General features: G+C 38.8%; 2 protein-coding genes across 2 annotated transcripts in view; one reads left to right on the top strand and one right to left on the bottom strand.

Moving 5' to 3' along the window:
* Positions 1 to 2,159, bottom strand: part of LOC142463362 (acyl-coenzyme A synthetase ACSM3, mitochondrial-like) — a 43,788-nt gene extending 41,629 nt beyond the window's left edge. Inside the window, exon 1 of the mRNA XM_075566010.1 lies at positions 1,936 to 2,159. The gene's annotated coding sequence lies outside the window, so the exon portion shown is untranslated. The remainder of the gene's footprint in view (positions 1 to 1,935) is intronic.
* PDILT (protein disulfide isomerase like, testis expressed) lies at positions 1,224 to 14,436 on the top strand. The gene is made up of 11 exons (XM_075566013.1): positions 1,224 to 1,496; positions 4,599 to 4,805; positions 6,733 to 6,866; positions 7,385 to 7,522; positions 8,014 to 8,124; positions 9,580 to 9,705; positions 10,200 to 10,397; positions 11,141 to 11,261; positions 11,586 to 11,767; positions 13,135 to 13,227; positions 14,311 to 14,436. The coding sequence occupies exons 1-11, from the start codon at positions 1,301 to 1,303 to the stop codon at positions 14,377 to 14,379; spliced, it is 1,575 nt and encodes a 524-aa protein (XP_075422128.1). The 5' UTR covers positions 1,224 to 1,300; the 3' UTR covers positions 14,380 to 14,436.
* Positions 14,437 to 15,271: the final 835 nt, after the last annotated feature.

Below are 15,271 nucleotides of genomic sequence, written 5' to 3' on the forward strand. Positions count from 1 at the left end.
GTACCTCATACAATATAGGTTTCTTGCAGGTTGGGATATCTTTTCATGGGCGTTCTTCATAGACACAATGATGGTGTGCCGCCTGTTTGAAACATCACCTGTTTTTTCCCATCACGTACGTCAGGGGTGGCCAACTCCGGTCCTCAAGGGACACCAACAGGTCAGGATTTTTGGATATCCCTGCTTCAGCACAGGGGCTGCAGTTATAATGACCGAGCCACTGATTGAGCCACCTGTGCTGAAGGGATATCCTGTAAACTTGATCTCGTGGTGACCCTTGAGGACAGTAACTGAGCAGCCTATATCATGGCTGGTGAACCATTTAATAAGGGGACATCACTGCGATGTGACACTTATTAATTAGCTGATGCAGTCACCGTCTCTTTTTACTTCTAAAAAAAATGCCACTCTGTTGGAGGTTTGTGTCTCCGGAAGTGGAGGGAAGACCAAGGCTGTCTTGTTCTGGGAGATCCCCTCCCCAATTCCAAGAGGCTGTCTTGTTCTGGGAGATCCCCTCCCCAATTCCAAGAGACTTACAAATAAATGTAAGTGGTATGAGACTAAAGTCTTGGGGACCACCAGTGATCAAATAAATGAGACCACTGAATAAGACTATTGTTTGGCGGTTTGGGACCCCTCCTCCCTGGTTTTAAGCTCACCCATTCCCCTTTTATATAGCAGGTCTTGTTACGCACCTGTGAATGACCCACCTATTAAGACATTTCTCCCTCCATTAGAGAGGTGAAGAGAACGTTGGCAGACAGTGGTAGGACCTGCAGAAGGGCTTTATGTTGGTGTGGTTACAGGTTTGTAATGCTTTGGCCAAAGAATTTAACTAAACGACCCTTATTTGCAGTATGAGAAGAATAACAGATAGTATTTATATAATTGGTCAGATTGGATGCTTTGTGGTCTTTTGTAGTATAAATTAGGTCACATTCCCAGTAGCACTTCTTTTGACACAAATATATATGGTGTGCTGTGTCTTGGTTCTGATCTTACAGGGGTTGTGTGTTACTGGATAAGACTCTTTTCAAATGAGCGACTTCTCACTTTACAAAACCCTTTTCTTGCGCTCCCAACACTCCTACAATGTGCACGAAAGAGTCACCCCAATGTGAAATTGGCAGCTTTCCTGGCCAGTTCTGTAATCAGCTTACATGACGTGTGAAGCTGCCACTTGTTAGGTTGATAAGGTGGGAGCTGTTTCATTAGGAATATTAACAGTGGTTTGGAAGGTCACCAGTCCTTTCTTTCAAGTTTATACCTGGGAGGAACAGCTTGCGAGCTTACTAACGCCATGCAGATGCTGCCTTTACTGTTGATTGTTTCGTTGGCCTCTCTCTCTCTAGCAAGCAACGATGAAGCAGAAAAAGGATCGCAAGTGAAGAAGCACAAGCCACCCAAAATCAAGGAGGAGGAAAATGTTCTTGTGCTCACAAGTTCAAACTTTGCCCGAGCCCTCAAGGAAAAGAAATACTTGTTGGTCAAATTCTGTAAGTAATCATTTATGGTTTGTAATGGTTTACTATACTCATGATTATTTACTAACTGATATTGTCTAAAAAAAAGTGAAGAAAGTACACTGCGTGCCAAATAGTGTCACTATATATATAAATATATAAAAAAATTGTGCATATATAAGATACTGTGATGAATTATATATAGTGCCAATAAATAACTAATAAATCTGTGTATGAGTGATAATAGTGTATATTTAAATCAACTCAGTGAATAATAAACCTGTGTTGGTCTGATTGAGACACTGCTGCTTGTATAGATTGGCTCAGCAAACTAAGACACTAGCAAACAGAGAAAAGAAAACAGCGCCCAGTCTCATAGTGTAGAATATTATATTAATTGCCTTCAGCAGGTAAGTATCGCACGTACATCAAAGTGGTTATATATGAGCAAAACATGTTAGGGATATGTTACCACACACTGCAGTTCGTCACTGGTCATCTGGTGGTACGTCCGATGGTAGCTGGGACATCCAGTGGCATCCACTCCTCTAAGAAAGGGCAACGGCTGCCAGGGGTCAACTCCAAATCCGGGTGTGTCCGGCTCCTCACACCGGACGATCACTCCGTGGCTCCTCTGTGTACGCCAGAGAGATGCCGACCGCACGAGATGGAAGTCCGTCGGTGAATGCCGATGTCGTCAGAGGACCCGCATCACTCGGTCAGCGACGAGAACAGACTCAGCATACAATGCTTTACCGCAGCGGGTGATAGAGTCCCGAACTCATATGTGGAACATATTCTTCGGATTGCAAAGGAATGTCTCAAATACAACGCGTTTCGTTAGCGTGAGCTAACTTCTTCAGGGAATATTATTAAGGGATATTCTGAGACGCATTAAATGACGTCAAATGACGCTGCGTTGCCGTGGCAATGGGATGCTATCTGACGTTGTGACGTCACGCCATCATTTGCTCCGTCACGTCAAATTCAGAAGTGATGCCGTGGTGAGGCCGAATGTGACGCGACAGAGCAAGCAGAGAAGTCAGCAGTGGGGGTGCCACTAAAGGGGACGAGGGCGGTGAAGAGATTAGACCACATACGATGTTGTCATTGTTGTGACCTTGCTTTTAAAATTCATACAAATTGTGAGTACGGTTCCTATATTTTTAGATTATAAATTTCTTACTGATCCGCGCTATGGTATATGTTCTCTATTATACTGAGGTGCATCCCTTCTGACTACTTTACAAGCAAGTTTATTCAAGCAAGTGTGCCACAGTTTTGGATCTGCCATTTATAACTCATCTCACTGTGAGTAAGCACTCTATAGGAACCAAGGCTCTGCACACTTACCGAAATTACTAAGGCCTCGTTCAGGGTGCTGGCTTCGGAGGGAGGGCGTGCTGCCGTGAGAAACAAAGTATTCAAATTGAATACTGGTTGTCAGGGTAGCAGCTGCCCTGTCTCCGAAGCCCGGAGTTGAAGCTGGCTACAGTTTCACAAAACGAAAATTTCATTTTTTGAAGCTGTAGCAGCGTCACAGGGACCCTAGGCAGCCAATGAAATCATTCTTCAGAATGATTTCATGACTGCAACCTCGATACTTAACCTGCCTGCGTGTGTAACCCCGCCCCCTCCTCAACGCTGAAAAGTCTGCTGGGGGATAAACACAGATCGCCCAGCAAACTGCCGCACTGCCGCCCTCCCGCCCTCCCTCCAAATCCTGCAGCTGGCACCCTGAACGAGGCCTTAGACACCTACACTTAGATATTTTCTTGTTTTCTTTTTGTTGACTTTCTCCCATGCTCCCTCTGGACTTCGAAGACCAATTCAGCATTTCTGGGACCAGTGAAGACAGTCCCTACCAGATGTTCTGAGCAGACCGTTGCAAATCTAAATCTATATATATATATTTCATATACAGTACTTTTGTCACATTTTTGTATCACTCTTTATATATATTTTATATATATCATCACCGCATTTCACGTGTAAATAACTCACAGTGGGAGCGCCTAATCGGTCACGTTTTATTCATATTTGCTATAAAATGAAAGATATACAATATATATATATATATATGTTGCAGACCTGTCTGAGACATGTGAATGTGCTAACAATTAATATTATTATATGCTTTATATATACATATTTATATATTTTTCACTGCAGTAGTACTAAGTACCATGAAAACATATTAGCTAATACTGTATCAGACCAAACTGACCATCAAGCCCAGTATCCTTTCTCCAGCTGTGGCTAGAAGCTGCTGTGAGAGCTCGATGCACTAGCCACTGCCTGCCTCCAGATGTCTCTATCCTGCTAGTAGCAGGAGACTTATTCTCCATGAGTATACAGTATGGATTACTCTTTTGCAGCTGTTTATTGCGTTCATTAAGAGTGTTGTGTACTGACTGATAATGTATTTGCCTGTGTTTTCAGTGTGTGCCCTTGTCTTTGTATTATGTCAGACTGTGAATAATACTTCTCTACTTATTATTTCTACGCTGTGGAAGACTTTGGCCAATTCTGATGGTACTTACACACCTATCATTAAATGTTTTAAATCATTCTACCTTTCTGTTCTTACAAATGTTTGTGATATTAATGTTGTATCTAAAGCCCTCTCCCACCTAAAACCCTTCTCACTGAGTGCCCCACACCTCTGGAACACCCTTCCCATCAATAACCGACTAGCATCCTCTCTATCCACCTATAGGACCTTTCTTAAAACACACCGCTTTAATGAATCACATGGGTAGCTCTGTGGCTGATACTATTCACCTCATACATCGACCTTGGCCCCCTGCAGACGCACTTACCAGAACGCCCTCCTACTGTCTCTGTACGTTCTTCCTACTTACCAATTAGATTGTAAGCTCTTCGGGGCAGGGACTCCTTTTTCCTAATGTTACTTTTATGTCTCAAGTGCCCAATATGTGTTATATTATGTTGTGTATTATTGCTGTGAAGAGCTATGTACACCGATGGCGCTATATAAATATATACATACATACAAAAGCAGTGTCAAGAGTTTTGAATGCTTGTTTAAAATGATTATAATATCTGTCGCTCAAGCACAAAGTACTGCTACTTTCTCACTAAAATGAACACCGGGGGTTTGATTTATTGCAGACATTGCCTTATCTGGAGCTTCACAAGCAGTTAAGGAAGAATTCTCTATAGCTGCAGGACAGCTGAAGAAAGAGTCATCTGAGGTTGGGTTCGGGAAAGTTGACATCACTCAAGAAAAGGATCTCGGAAAAGAGTTTAGGATAAAAGAGTTTCCTACACTGAAGCTGTTTGTTGGCGGTGATAGGAAAAACGCCATAGATTGTAAAGGTAAAAGAATCTCACAAGCCTTATACAGTAATATCACAGAGAAAGGATTGCTGTTAGTAGTATTTATACTGTATTTAGAATAGGAGTTCATTTTCATGTGATCCAACGTGCAGCGATGTAATTCAGAGATGCATAAAACATTGACACGAACAGATACAGTGATGAAGGAAGTCAGCAGACAACCACATCTATGCATGTGTATTTGTATTTATACAGCGATAACAGTGTACGCATAGACAGTAAATAAAACAATTGCAACAAACATAAAATCAAACTATAGGAAAGGAAATCCCTACCCAGAAGAGCTTACAATCTAAGTGGAATGTTGGGAGAGTTACAGAGACAGCAGGTGAGGGAATAAGTACAGTAGATGGCAGTGCTTGGCCACAATGGTTGGTAAGAGTGACTGTGGGTGTGGGACAGGAGCCATGAGTCCAGGCCAGAGATATGACAGTCTTCAAAATCTTTATTACATTTTTGCAAAGGTTCACATCCCTTGAAAATGAGCAAAATGTAACTTTTTTGTCAGTACTTTTTGAAATGTAGGGAAACTAGGAAAAAGGCAATTAAATTGCCGTATGTAAAGGACCAGGTGACCTTGCACATTGACCTTTAATGCTTGGCAAATTGTTACGGTGAAGCTGGCTAATTTACGGGAAAAGTTTCACGAAAACAAATGTACATGTTGGTAGGTTTGCAAACTTTGGTGAATAAAGGTGTGTTTTTAGGTTTGACTTAAAGGTGGAGAGAGAAGGTTCTTGGGGTTTACTGAGTGTGAGAGAGTTCCACAGGTAAGAGGCAGTGAGGGGAAAAGGTTTAAGGCGAGAGGGGGCGAAAGTAGTGGAATAGATTTATTAATAAAAATGTTTTACCAGGAAGTAATAGCAAAAACCAGGAAGTAATATATTGAGAGTTACCCCTCGTTTTCAAGTATGTATAGATATAGCCCTCAGGAGACGAGCAGGGGCTAAAACAAGAAATAAAAGCTGAGATGTAGGGAGGAGTACACAACATTTCTCTTAGTGGCGTCCTATCAATCCTTTAAGCATTGCTAGGTACCAAATAAGTGGCGATAGTGCTCTTGGTTCATTGTGTTACTTGGTGGGACTGCATCTTTAAAAATCAGCATCACTTAACCACCGCTCTGCAAAGCAAAACAGGGCAATTAAGTTGTAAAAAGAGTTACCTCTAGTGTAGGATGTGCTGCGGGTGCTTTAGATATCAATGTTTACCTAATTATAAGGAAGTTGAAATTTCACTGGAATTAAATGTGGGGAGAGAACCATGATCTCCATAACACAAAAGATACGACAAAGACAAGGCTTTTATTGGGAATCAATCGTAAGGTGAGGCCTTCATATTTATTCTCATGACCCTGTTGACGAGTCATTCTAGTAAAATGTTTATTATAACAAACACTGTGCGATCCAGAAACCAACTCAACCCCTCATCTCCTGTGTCTGCACAGCTCACTCGCTGCCAACAACAACTGTTCAATGAGCCGTTATGGAGAAACTTCTTTGTTATTGGCTACAGCTTTATCCAATCAAAACTCAGATTTCTCCTATATCTTAATATTCCTATTGATATTTTGTATTTTTTTTTTAAATGCCTTTTTTTTTTAATATCCATCAATGGCCCGGAGTCATCAAAGCCCGATCCGCACTGTCGCACCAGATTCGTTGATATCTACCATTGTCTTTAATGGCAGGTATCGCCAATTCGGGCGCCAGAGCGTGGGTCAGGCTTTGATGGCTCCAGGCCAATGAATTCAGTTCTTAACCCATTCAGTGCAAGCAGGAAAATTAGGACTTAGATACCCCGTCATGGGGTCCCTGGAGTGCCAAAAGGGTTAAGCTGAAAATCTTTGGAACAAATTAACATATGTTGGGCTGTGTACTTATGTTCCCATTTCCTAATGTTTAAGGTGTTAGAACTGCATCAGCATTTGTTACATGGCTGAACCGAAGAATGGGCGCCAGCGCCGTTTTCATTAACACCACTGACCAGTTCGAATCTTTTATAAACTCGGATAAAGTGGCCATAGTCGGCTTCTTTCAGGTATGGAAAAATATAGTTGAATGTGATCATAGTGATGGGGAAAAGAACTTGCAAAACTAGAACCTTTCAAAACGGCATTGATTGCACCCAAATTCGGCAGGATTGCACATGACTGGACTGAATTTAGAAAATCCATGTTTTGCACATTCGTCAACTTTATGTTGCATGCTCCAGCGGGGGAACTGGAAAATATTTGTGTTGCGCCTGACGGAGAAAAATTAAATCTAGTTTACCCAACAGCATTAGAATATATATCATTTTTTTAAAGAAAAAAAAATATCCATTTATAAATGGATTTCTAAGATTTCTTAGAATTCCTGAGCAACGCCGGGTACTTTCAACTAGTGTTGGATAAAGGGAACATCGTTATTTTTGTTAAGAGTAAATGATCCGATGGAGAAAAGATCTTGTGAAAGGGATGATTTACTTGTATTATTATGGTTAGAATAATGCACTTTGGCAAATGAAGAATAACTGAAAATGTCAAAAAGTTATTTGCAAAATGTCTATGGAAATAGGATCTTGAGAGTGAGACAGTGAAGCATTTCTATGAGGCTGCAAAAGAAGTCCCGGATCTGCCATTCGGACTGGTCAGCAATGAAGAGGTTTTATTACACGTTGGGATCACCACCAATATGGTTGCAGTGTACAAAAAGGTAAGGAGGTAATTTTCTGGGTATAAAGGGCTGGCCTCTTAATAACAGGTATTTGTCATAGGTGTGGTTAATGATTTCCTCGGAATGTGACAGAATAACTTTGTTTTATTACTTATCACTTTGTGCAAGTTTTAGTTTATAAAATCATCTGTTGCTGGTTGATCAGAGAAAGAGAAAAGACCTCCCATTTTTAGCAAATATCCAATAGTTATCATTAAATTGTGGAAATCTTAAAGCACCATGTAACTCCTACAGAGCTGGAGGGACCAGCATGGGTTAAGTCACATATTATGCATACAGTTTGGAGCTAAAGATGAATTACAATGATGCAGGGCGCAGAATATAATCTCTTTAGTGCCTGACCATCTACAACGTATTTAGGCAGAAAATGGTTATCTTCCTGATTCGCTTAACATTAAATAGTTATTTACTGTTGAACCCTCATGCTACAACCACTATATACTGAGCTGACCTTTTTATGATTTCTGAAGGATAAACCTGTCCATTACCTAATATCCGAAGAGGAAATGGAAAACAAGTTGGATCTGGTGAGATTAATAAGAACCTATAACATGGATCTGGTGACAGAGTATAACCTGGAGGTAAGTTGGGAATATGTTGTATGCACATTGTTTTTTATACATTAGAAATGTACTTTATTTCTTGGTATAAACACTGTAATACGGCCATATTATTTAACAAGATATACAGTAGGTCCTAGGTGCCTCTGATTGTTATATACAGGTCATTAAGGTTGCCTCCGATTGTTATACACAGCTAGTTATGAGTGCTTTTGGTTGTTTACACAGGTAGTTATTGGGTCCTCTGATGGTTATACACAGTTAGTAATGCATTCTTCTGGTTGTTATACACAGGTAGTTACGCGTGCCTCTGGTTGTTATATACAGGTAGTTAAGGGTGCCTCTGGTTGTTATACACAGGTAGTTACGGGTGCTTTCTATTGCTATAAGAATACACAGTTATTTATAGGTGCCTCTGATTGTTATACACAGGTAGTTATGGGGTCTTCTGATTGTTATACACAGTTAGTAATGCATTGTTCTGGTTGTTATACACAGGTAGTTACGGGTGCTTTCTATTGCTATAAGAATACACAGTTATTTATAGGTGCCTCTGATTGGTATTACCTTGACTCAGACTATCCATTGTGGTGTGGATGTCGGGGGAATGCTAGATAGGTTTTCTTAAAGAGTTGAGTTTTCACAGAGAGTTTACAATTCTGAAAGCCGGTACATGGTAGGGAAAAGATTAGAGTTCTGTTTAGGACGTGTTAAGCTTCAGATAGGGGTGGCATTTCTAGGAAGAGATAGTGGAGAGACAGTTGGTGGCATGAGACTGGAGAGAAGGGTAGAGATCAGAGAAGGAGAGGTAGATATGTGTGTCATCAGCATAGAGATAGTGAATGCCAAATGAGTGTAATATTATACAAGCAAATCTAGGATTGCGTTAACAACAAGTAATCTAGATATCAAATACAATAATAAGTCTAATGCCTGCATGAATGAAGAAACTGTTCCCAGTTCCAGCGACGATGATTCCAGGAAAAATAATTCAGCGCTCCTCAGATATAAAAATACAGAAGAGAAAAGAAAGAAAACAATAGTGAAGCATGTTTAAATAAACTTTCCACAAGGTGCCATGGGTGAGATATGCACTTACATGCAAGTGCCTGCGTTCAGGCACTTAAAGGTTTCGTTGCTCCTTCACCACAGCTGTAAACAGGGAAATAATTGGCAGGCAAAAAACAGAGCTCATTCTTAAAAATGCTTTATGTAAAGCTTTCCAGAAAAAGGTGTATCTTGTGTTTGGGGGTTTTTTTTTGCCATAATTTAAAAATTGAACATTTTTTATACTCTGTTATTTTTTTTAACTGATTACAAAAAAGACAGGATTAGCCAGTATTGACTTTCTTTGCCAAGGATCTATACATAATCAATAACGCAGAGAAAGGGATATGTGGAATGACGGACTGAATTGATATTCTACTGACAGTCATGTGCAGATATATTGACGACATATTTTTTTTTCTTTTTCAGACATCTGTGACTATTTTTGATGTTCCCATTGAAAGTCACATCCTGCTCTTTGCCTCCAAAACCTCAGAGACTTTTAGTACAATTTATGAAAATTATGAGTCTGCAGCGTTGGAGTTTAGGGGAAAGGTTTGTATTGTGATGTCTATGTTTGTTCTGGGGTGAAAATAGCCCCACATTTATCAAAGGAAACAAAATCTAATTAAAAGCATTGTTATTTTTCTTTAATAAATCTGGTTCTATCTTTTTACACCAGTTTTGCTGCCAAAGAACCTAGATAAATATACCTCACGGTGTACAGCCTCTGTGCCATGGGACAAATGACACAGCTATACTACATGTTTTACCTTGGTACAGTAGCTAAAGGTCTGAAATGCAGCACTGTTTATTACTATCACCTATTCCTCAGTGGCTATTATTTCATAATCCTTGAATTATTTATTTATATAATGTTTTACCAGGAAGTAATACATTGAGTTTCCACTCGTTTTCAAGTATGTCCTGGGCATAGAGTTATAACAATACATGGTTACATTAAGTGAGCAGGGTTATACAGCCAATTCACAGACAGTTCTTGGAATGAACTTACTAGGTATTCACTCTTGACCTTATCCCCTTCCTAGTTTGTCTTTGTTTTTGTCGAAACGAATGAAACTAGAAATGGACGTATTTTTGAATATTTCCGCATCACAGAAGTTGATGTGCCAGCAGTTCGGATTTTAAACCTGACGAGTGATGTGAAGTATAGGATGCCAGCTGATGAAGTGAATTTTGAAAACCTCAGGAGTTTCTGCCAAAGTTACTTGGATGGAAAAGCTAAGGTAATGAATAACTAATAATGGGCTTTTGGTATCCATCACTGCATTCTGCCAAAGGAGAAAGACTCGAGACAAAGTCATGTTATACACTGAAGTGAAGTCTCAGTTATGGACACATTCAAATCTCTTGCAATGTATACCAAAGTAAAGACAGGTGCTGCACATGAGAAGTAGAAAAATAACAGCCATACAGTTACCGTGCTCCTGTGTTTGAAGGATAGCCTGCAGTGATCCAATCAACACAACGTTTCGACTCATAGGTCTTTCTCAAGTGAAAAGAAGGCATCCTTGAGAAACACCTATGGGTTGAAACATTGTGTATTGGCTGTAATAAATTAGTTTAAGTAAAATCCGAAAGTGCCTTGTGTTGCTTCTCCCTACTACGTTCATTGCCATGTTATACCACTAGATTGTGATACAAGCAATGTATTGTTTGCTAACAAATATATATTTTTTCCAGGCTGCAAAACAATGTATGGGGTCAAAAATGTGGCATTAAAGTTTATCAAAGAATTCTTCTCCTGCTAGGATTCGTCTTGCTTTTTGCATTATCTTGTACATTGTGGAAGTGGTTACATGGAGCAAACTGAAAATGAAGGGAGGAGTTATGCATCACGCTTACTATATGATAATGCCATTACTTACGATCTGTGCAATTTAGTAGAAAATATAGTAGATATTGGCAAAATAATGGTTTTCCATCATTTAGTATTGAACTAACTTTCGCACTCTTTGTTTTGAAACAGCCAAAGTTGGACAGTGAAGACATCCCGAAAGACTGGGATAAAAACCCAGTTAAAGTGCTCGTGGGAAAGAACTTCAACCGAGTTGCATTTAATAAGACCAGCAATACTTTTGTTATGTTTTGTAAGTATAGCCATATGGTATATCATGAGTTCTTCACATATAAGAAGAACAGGGTGTTGGTAAACAGTGACACTGCAAAAGAATAATGTAATGTGAGTCCCCAGAAAGATAATCTAATACCTATCAGTATGTGCGGGTAATGACTTCCTCTGCCGTCATTGATACCTATTCAAATAATATTTCCACTGGAATATATTGCTTGGAGATAAAGGAGATGAATTTGCCCATGTGTTCATGAAGTAGACATAGGGCCATTACCCGGGATATGAACACTTATATAGTGTTACCAAAACATCCATTGATCTGTCACATTTGTTTTCACAGATGCACCTTGGTCCCAAGAATGCAGGGACATGTTCCCAATTTGGGAAGAGCTAGGAAAGATATATGAAAATCATGAAAACGTAACCATTGCCAAAATAGATTGTACGTCCAATGACATTCAACTCATGGTACTGGACCGCTACCCGTATTTCCGATTCTTTCCTGCTGGATCAGAAACCCAGGTGGGCCTTTTTTGAACTGAGACATCAGGGCAGATCTAGAAATTAGAAAGACAATCAAGATAGAGAAGGGACCAGGTGTGAACAATATAGACTTTTCTTCTGATTATACTAAACCCATCAGCGCACTGGAGGCGTCAGAAATACTTTCCTATGCAATACACTGCAGTTCCCTCCAGTACTGGAGAGTTTATGTTTTATGATGAATTAGAAGAAATAATGTTTGTAAGTTGATGGAATTTACTAGACATAATGATTGTGTGTATCTATCATTATTTGTAATGATATTATCATTATATAACCCACCCACATCCGTTGGTTGACTGAAAATGCACTATAGGCTTCTTAAAAAAAATAAAATATATATATATTTTTGTATATATATATATAAATAACAAAAAGCAGCAGCCAGCACTCCAAGCAACAAATGTAAAGTCAAGGTGCATGCTCCATAGAAATCAATATAGAAACGCTGTCTTCCCATAAGAGAAGGCACAAAAGCAGCAACACTCAGATATAGCAAAAAGACATGTATTAGCAGTGACAAAACAGCACACTATAAAATATTGGGTTTATAGTGTGCTGTTTTGTAACTGCTAATACATGTCTTTTTGCTATATCTGAGTGTTGCTGCTTTTGTGCCTTCTCTTATGGGAAGACAGGGTTTATATATATATATATATATATATATATATATATATATATATATATATATATATATATATATATATATATATATATATATATATATATATATATATATTCTATTAATATAATATAGCAAATGGAAATATTACTGTGTGCTCATTTGCATGTCTTAGACAGGTCTGCAGCCCTGCCTTTCACCATTATCGCCCAGCACACAGTGCTTCCACTGCAGCAAGGAATTCTGGGAAATGACATGCAAATGAGCGCACAGTGCCACCTTTTGCTTCAAATCCATATTGACATGGACCCCTATAAGCTTATGCTTGCTACATTGCACAGCGTTTCAGCACAGCCTTGGGTAAGATGCATAGCCAGTAAACCTACTCACAGACAGCCGTTTCTATCTTGTGGGTCTCATCAGTGTGAGGCATACATGCATACATACACACACGCACGCACGCACACGCATCAAATACTTACTGTGTCCGGCACAGCATTATCTCTGTGAGGGGTCAGATCTGGATGCATTGACCCCCTCTATAGCGATGTCACGACTTGCGCTGTGTCCAGAGCTGTGGCTTTTTGCGTTTTTAGCCGCCGCTCCGAAGTCAGTGAGCAGGGCTACATCTGTATATACAGACACATCTATTTGTATATACTGTATATTTGCATACACATTACACAATGAATGCATAGGAATGACCATTTCTCTTTCTTTAAAGACTATCGGCTATACAGGAAAACGGACTATTGAAGCTTTCACTGAATATTTAGAACACGAAATCAAATTATCACGCAATGAAGAAAAGGACCAGGTAAAAATCTATGTTGCTTTCCACTGTTTCCTCAGTCCTTAAAGTACAAATAGGATTCACTAATTTACTGATTAGCAACTTTAATGGAGAAATAGTTTTCTAGTGTTTATTGTTTTCACACACACTACAAATAAAGTTTAAATGGAAGAGAAATGTGAAATGCTAATATTAAATAATATAACTAACTAATTAACTAATTACAAGTGTACTAAACAATTCATAATATCTATGTATTCTTCACTGTCTGTCAGATTTAGCCAGCAACAATAGTTAGAAATATACAGGGTCATTTACATATCCCGAATTTTAATCACAAGGGTTCCCTTTCTGCTGCTTTACTGCTCCTTTATATGTAACCTTTTCCATAGCACACGCCTGAGGAAGTCCTTGTAGTGGGAATTTAAACATGAGTTGACTAATGAGGTTATCAGTACTAATTAAATATTATTTGTTTTCTTTTGGCAAGCTGTCCTTTAAGGTGCAACAATAAAAAAGCCATTGTGAAATGGACAGCGTAGCAGAACGTAGCTTGTTATTGTGGTTTCTTTGGCAAGAGCTTGATTACCTGTTAGTGAAAGTCTATCTGCTTAAATATGCTAAGTAGAGCAAAATTAATATTTAATAGACAATTCCGTCCAAGTATCTAGTGGGTATTTAATATCTTGAATGGTGTTATCATGGCATTAAGGAAAACCCCAAAACTAGGAGAATGGGTTTTAAGCAAACACATTAAGGCGCATATTTACTAAGTGGTGCTATTTCATAAGGCACCTTATTACCCTTGAAAGAACTTTACAGCCCACCCACGTGAATGGCCCAGAAAGGGGGTCTATGTACTAAAGTCTCCCTTTTGCACACGTTGGGCAAAACCAGTGCACAAAAACAGCCATATTCATCAAAGGAAAGGAATCCTATTGAAAGGTATTGGGAGGGGGTTTCCTTTGATAAATTTGGTGCAATTCTTTTGTTTTCAAAGAAAAGTGTCCGATGTGCACAATATATACTCGCAATGAATCAGCGAGATTTACTTACAGAAGGAATTCTATGTTCCTTATTATGGTATTATCAAACTCTTTTTTTAAGAATTCCTCTGGGGAAAGAGAATCAACAAATGAAGACACAGATGAAAAACGAATAAAAGAAGAACTTTGACGCCTGTCCATATAACTAAATCAAATGTACAGTAATAAAAGTCAGTTAAGAAATAAAGTATTTTGGTTGTAATATCTTGTCCAGATACCATACCACTTTTTTTTTTCATACACCATACAAATAATGAATCTATTGAACATTATAAAGGGGGAACCTTATCTCATTATAAAGGGGACCCTATGGGAAGTACTTTTCTGAGAGAACCAGTCGATTAATTGACTTTATGGTGATACATTTCACTAGGACTGAAAATACTGCAGTTTGAAAGCTCTTTAACTCAAAATTCAAACACCCATTGGGAAAGCAAACAATGTAATCAGAATCTCATCATAAGGTTGTTAGGAAAATGTTAGGTACCATATGTATAAAATGTCCCAATCTAGAGCATTGCTCCAAAAATAATGCAAAGTGTATCATTATGATTGTCACAGTGGCACGATGTATAACGACACTTTGCATCAACATTGCTTGGCGAAAAAAGACACAGTATTCTGTCTTTTTCATAATCATTGACAATGAGCTTATGAAGATCATTTTTTACCCACTTAAGGTCTCATAGTACAGCTCGTCTCTATAAACACCACTTATTTTACAGAGAAAAAACTAAAATAGCTCAGTTATATATATATCTTCTGCTGCTCAGACGTTGGTAGGTATAATCAATATAAAGTACCAAAAACTGTGTAATGTACGCCAGCTATAGTTACTCGAAAAAAACAGGAAACTGTTAATACAAGTCTTTATCTTTTCTTTATGAAGTATTTAACATACAGCATGGAAATATCATTACTCCATAGCAAAATAGTATGAGTTGTTACTAAACCCATAACAAGGAATGTTCACCTATTTTGTTTGTCTAAGGTTTGTTTTACATGTTTTCTTACTTTTGTTA

The sequence above is a fragment of the Ascaphus truei genome, chromosome 11 (assembly GCF_040206685.1).
Source record: "Ascaphus truei isolate aAscTru1 chromosome 11, aAscTru1.hap1, whole genome shotgun sequence".
NCBI lineage: Eukaryota > Metazoa > Chordata > Amphibia > Anura > Ascaphidae > Ascaphus > Ascaphus truei.

What these genes read in the sequence shown, in the direction of transcription:
- PDILT (XM_075566013.1), top strand. Translation starts at nt 1,301, where the DNA reads ATGCAGATGCTGCCTTTACTGTTGATTGTTTCGTTGGCCTCTCTCTCT. An exon ending in TGGTTGCAGTGTACAAAAAG is followed by an intron (nt 7,523 to 8,013) that starts GTAAGGAGGTAA and finishes TGATTTCTGAAG; the next exon opens with GATAAACCTGTCCATTACCT. An exon ending in CAATACTTTTGTTATGTTTT is followed by an intron (nt 11,262 to 11,585) that starts GTAAGTATAGCC and finishes TTGTTTTCACAG; the next exon opens with ATGCACCTTGGTCCCAAGAA.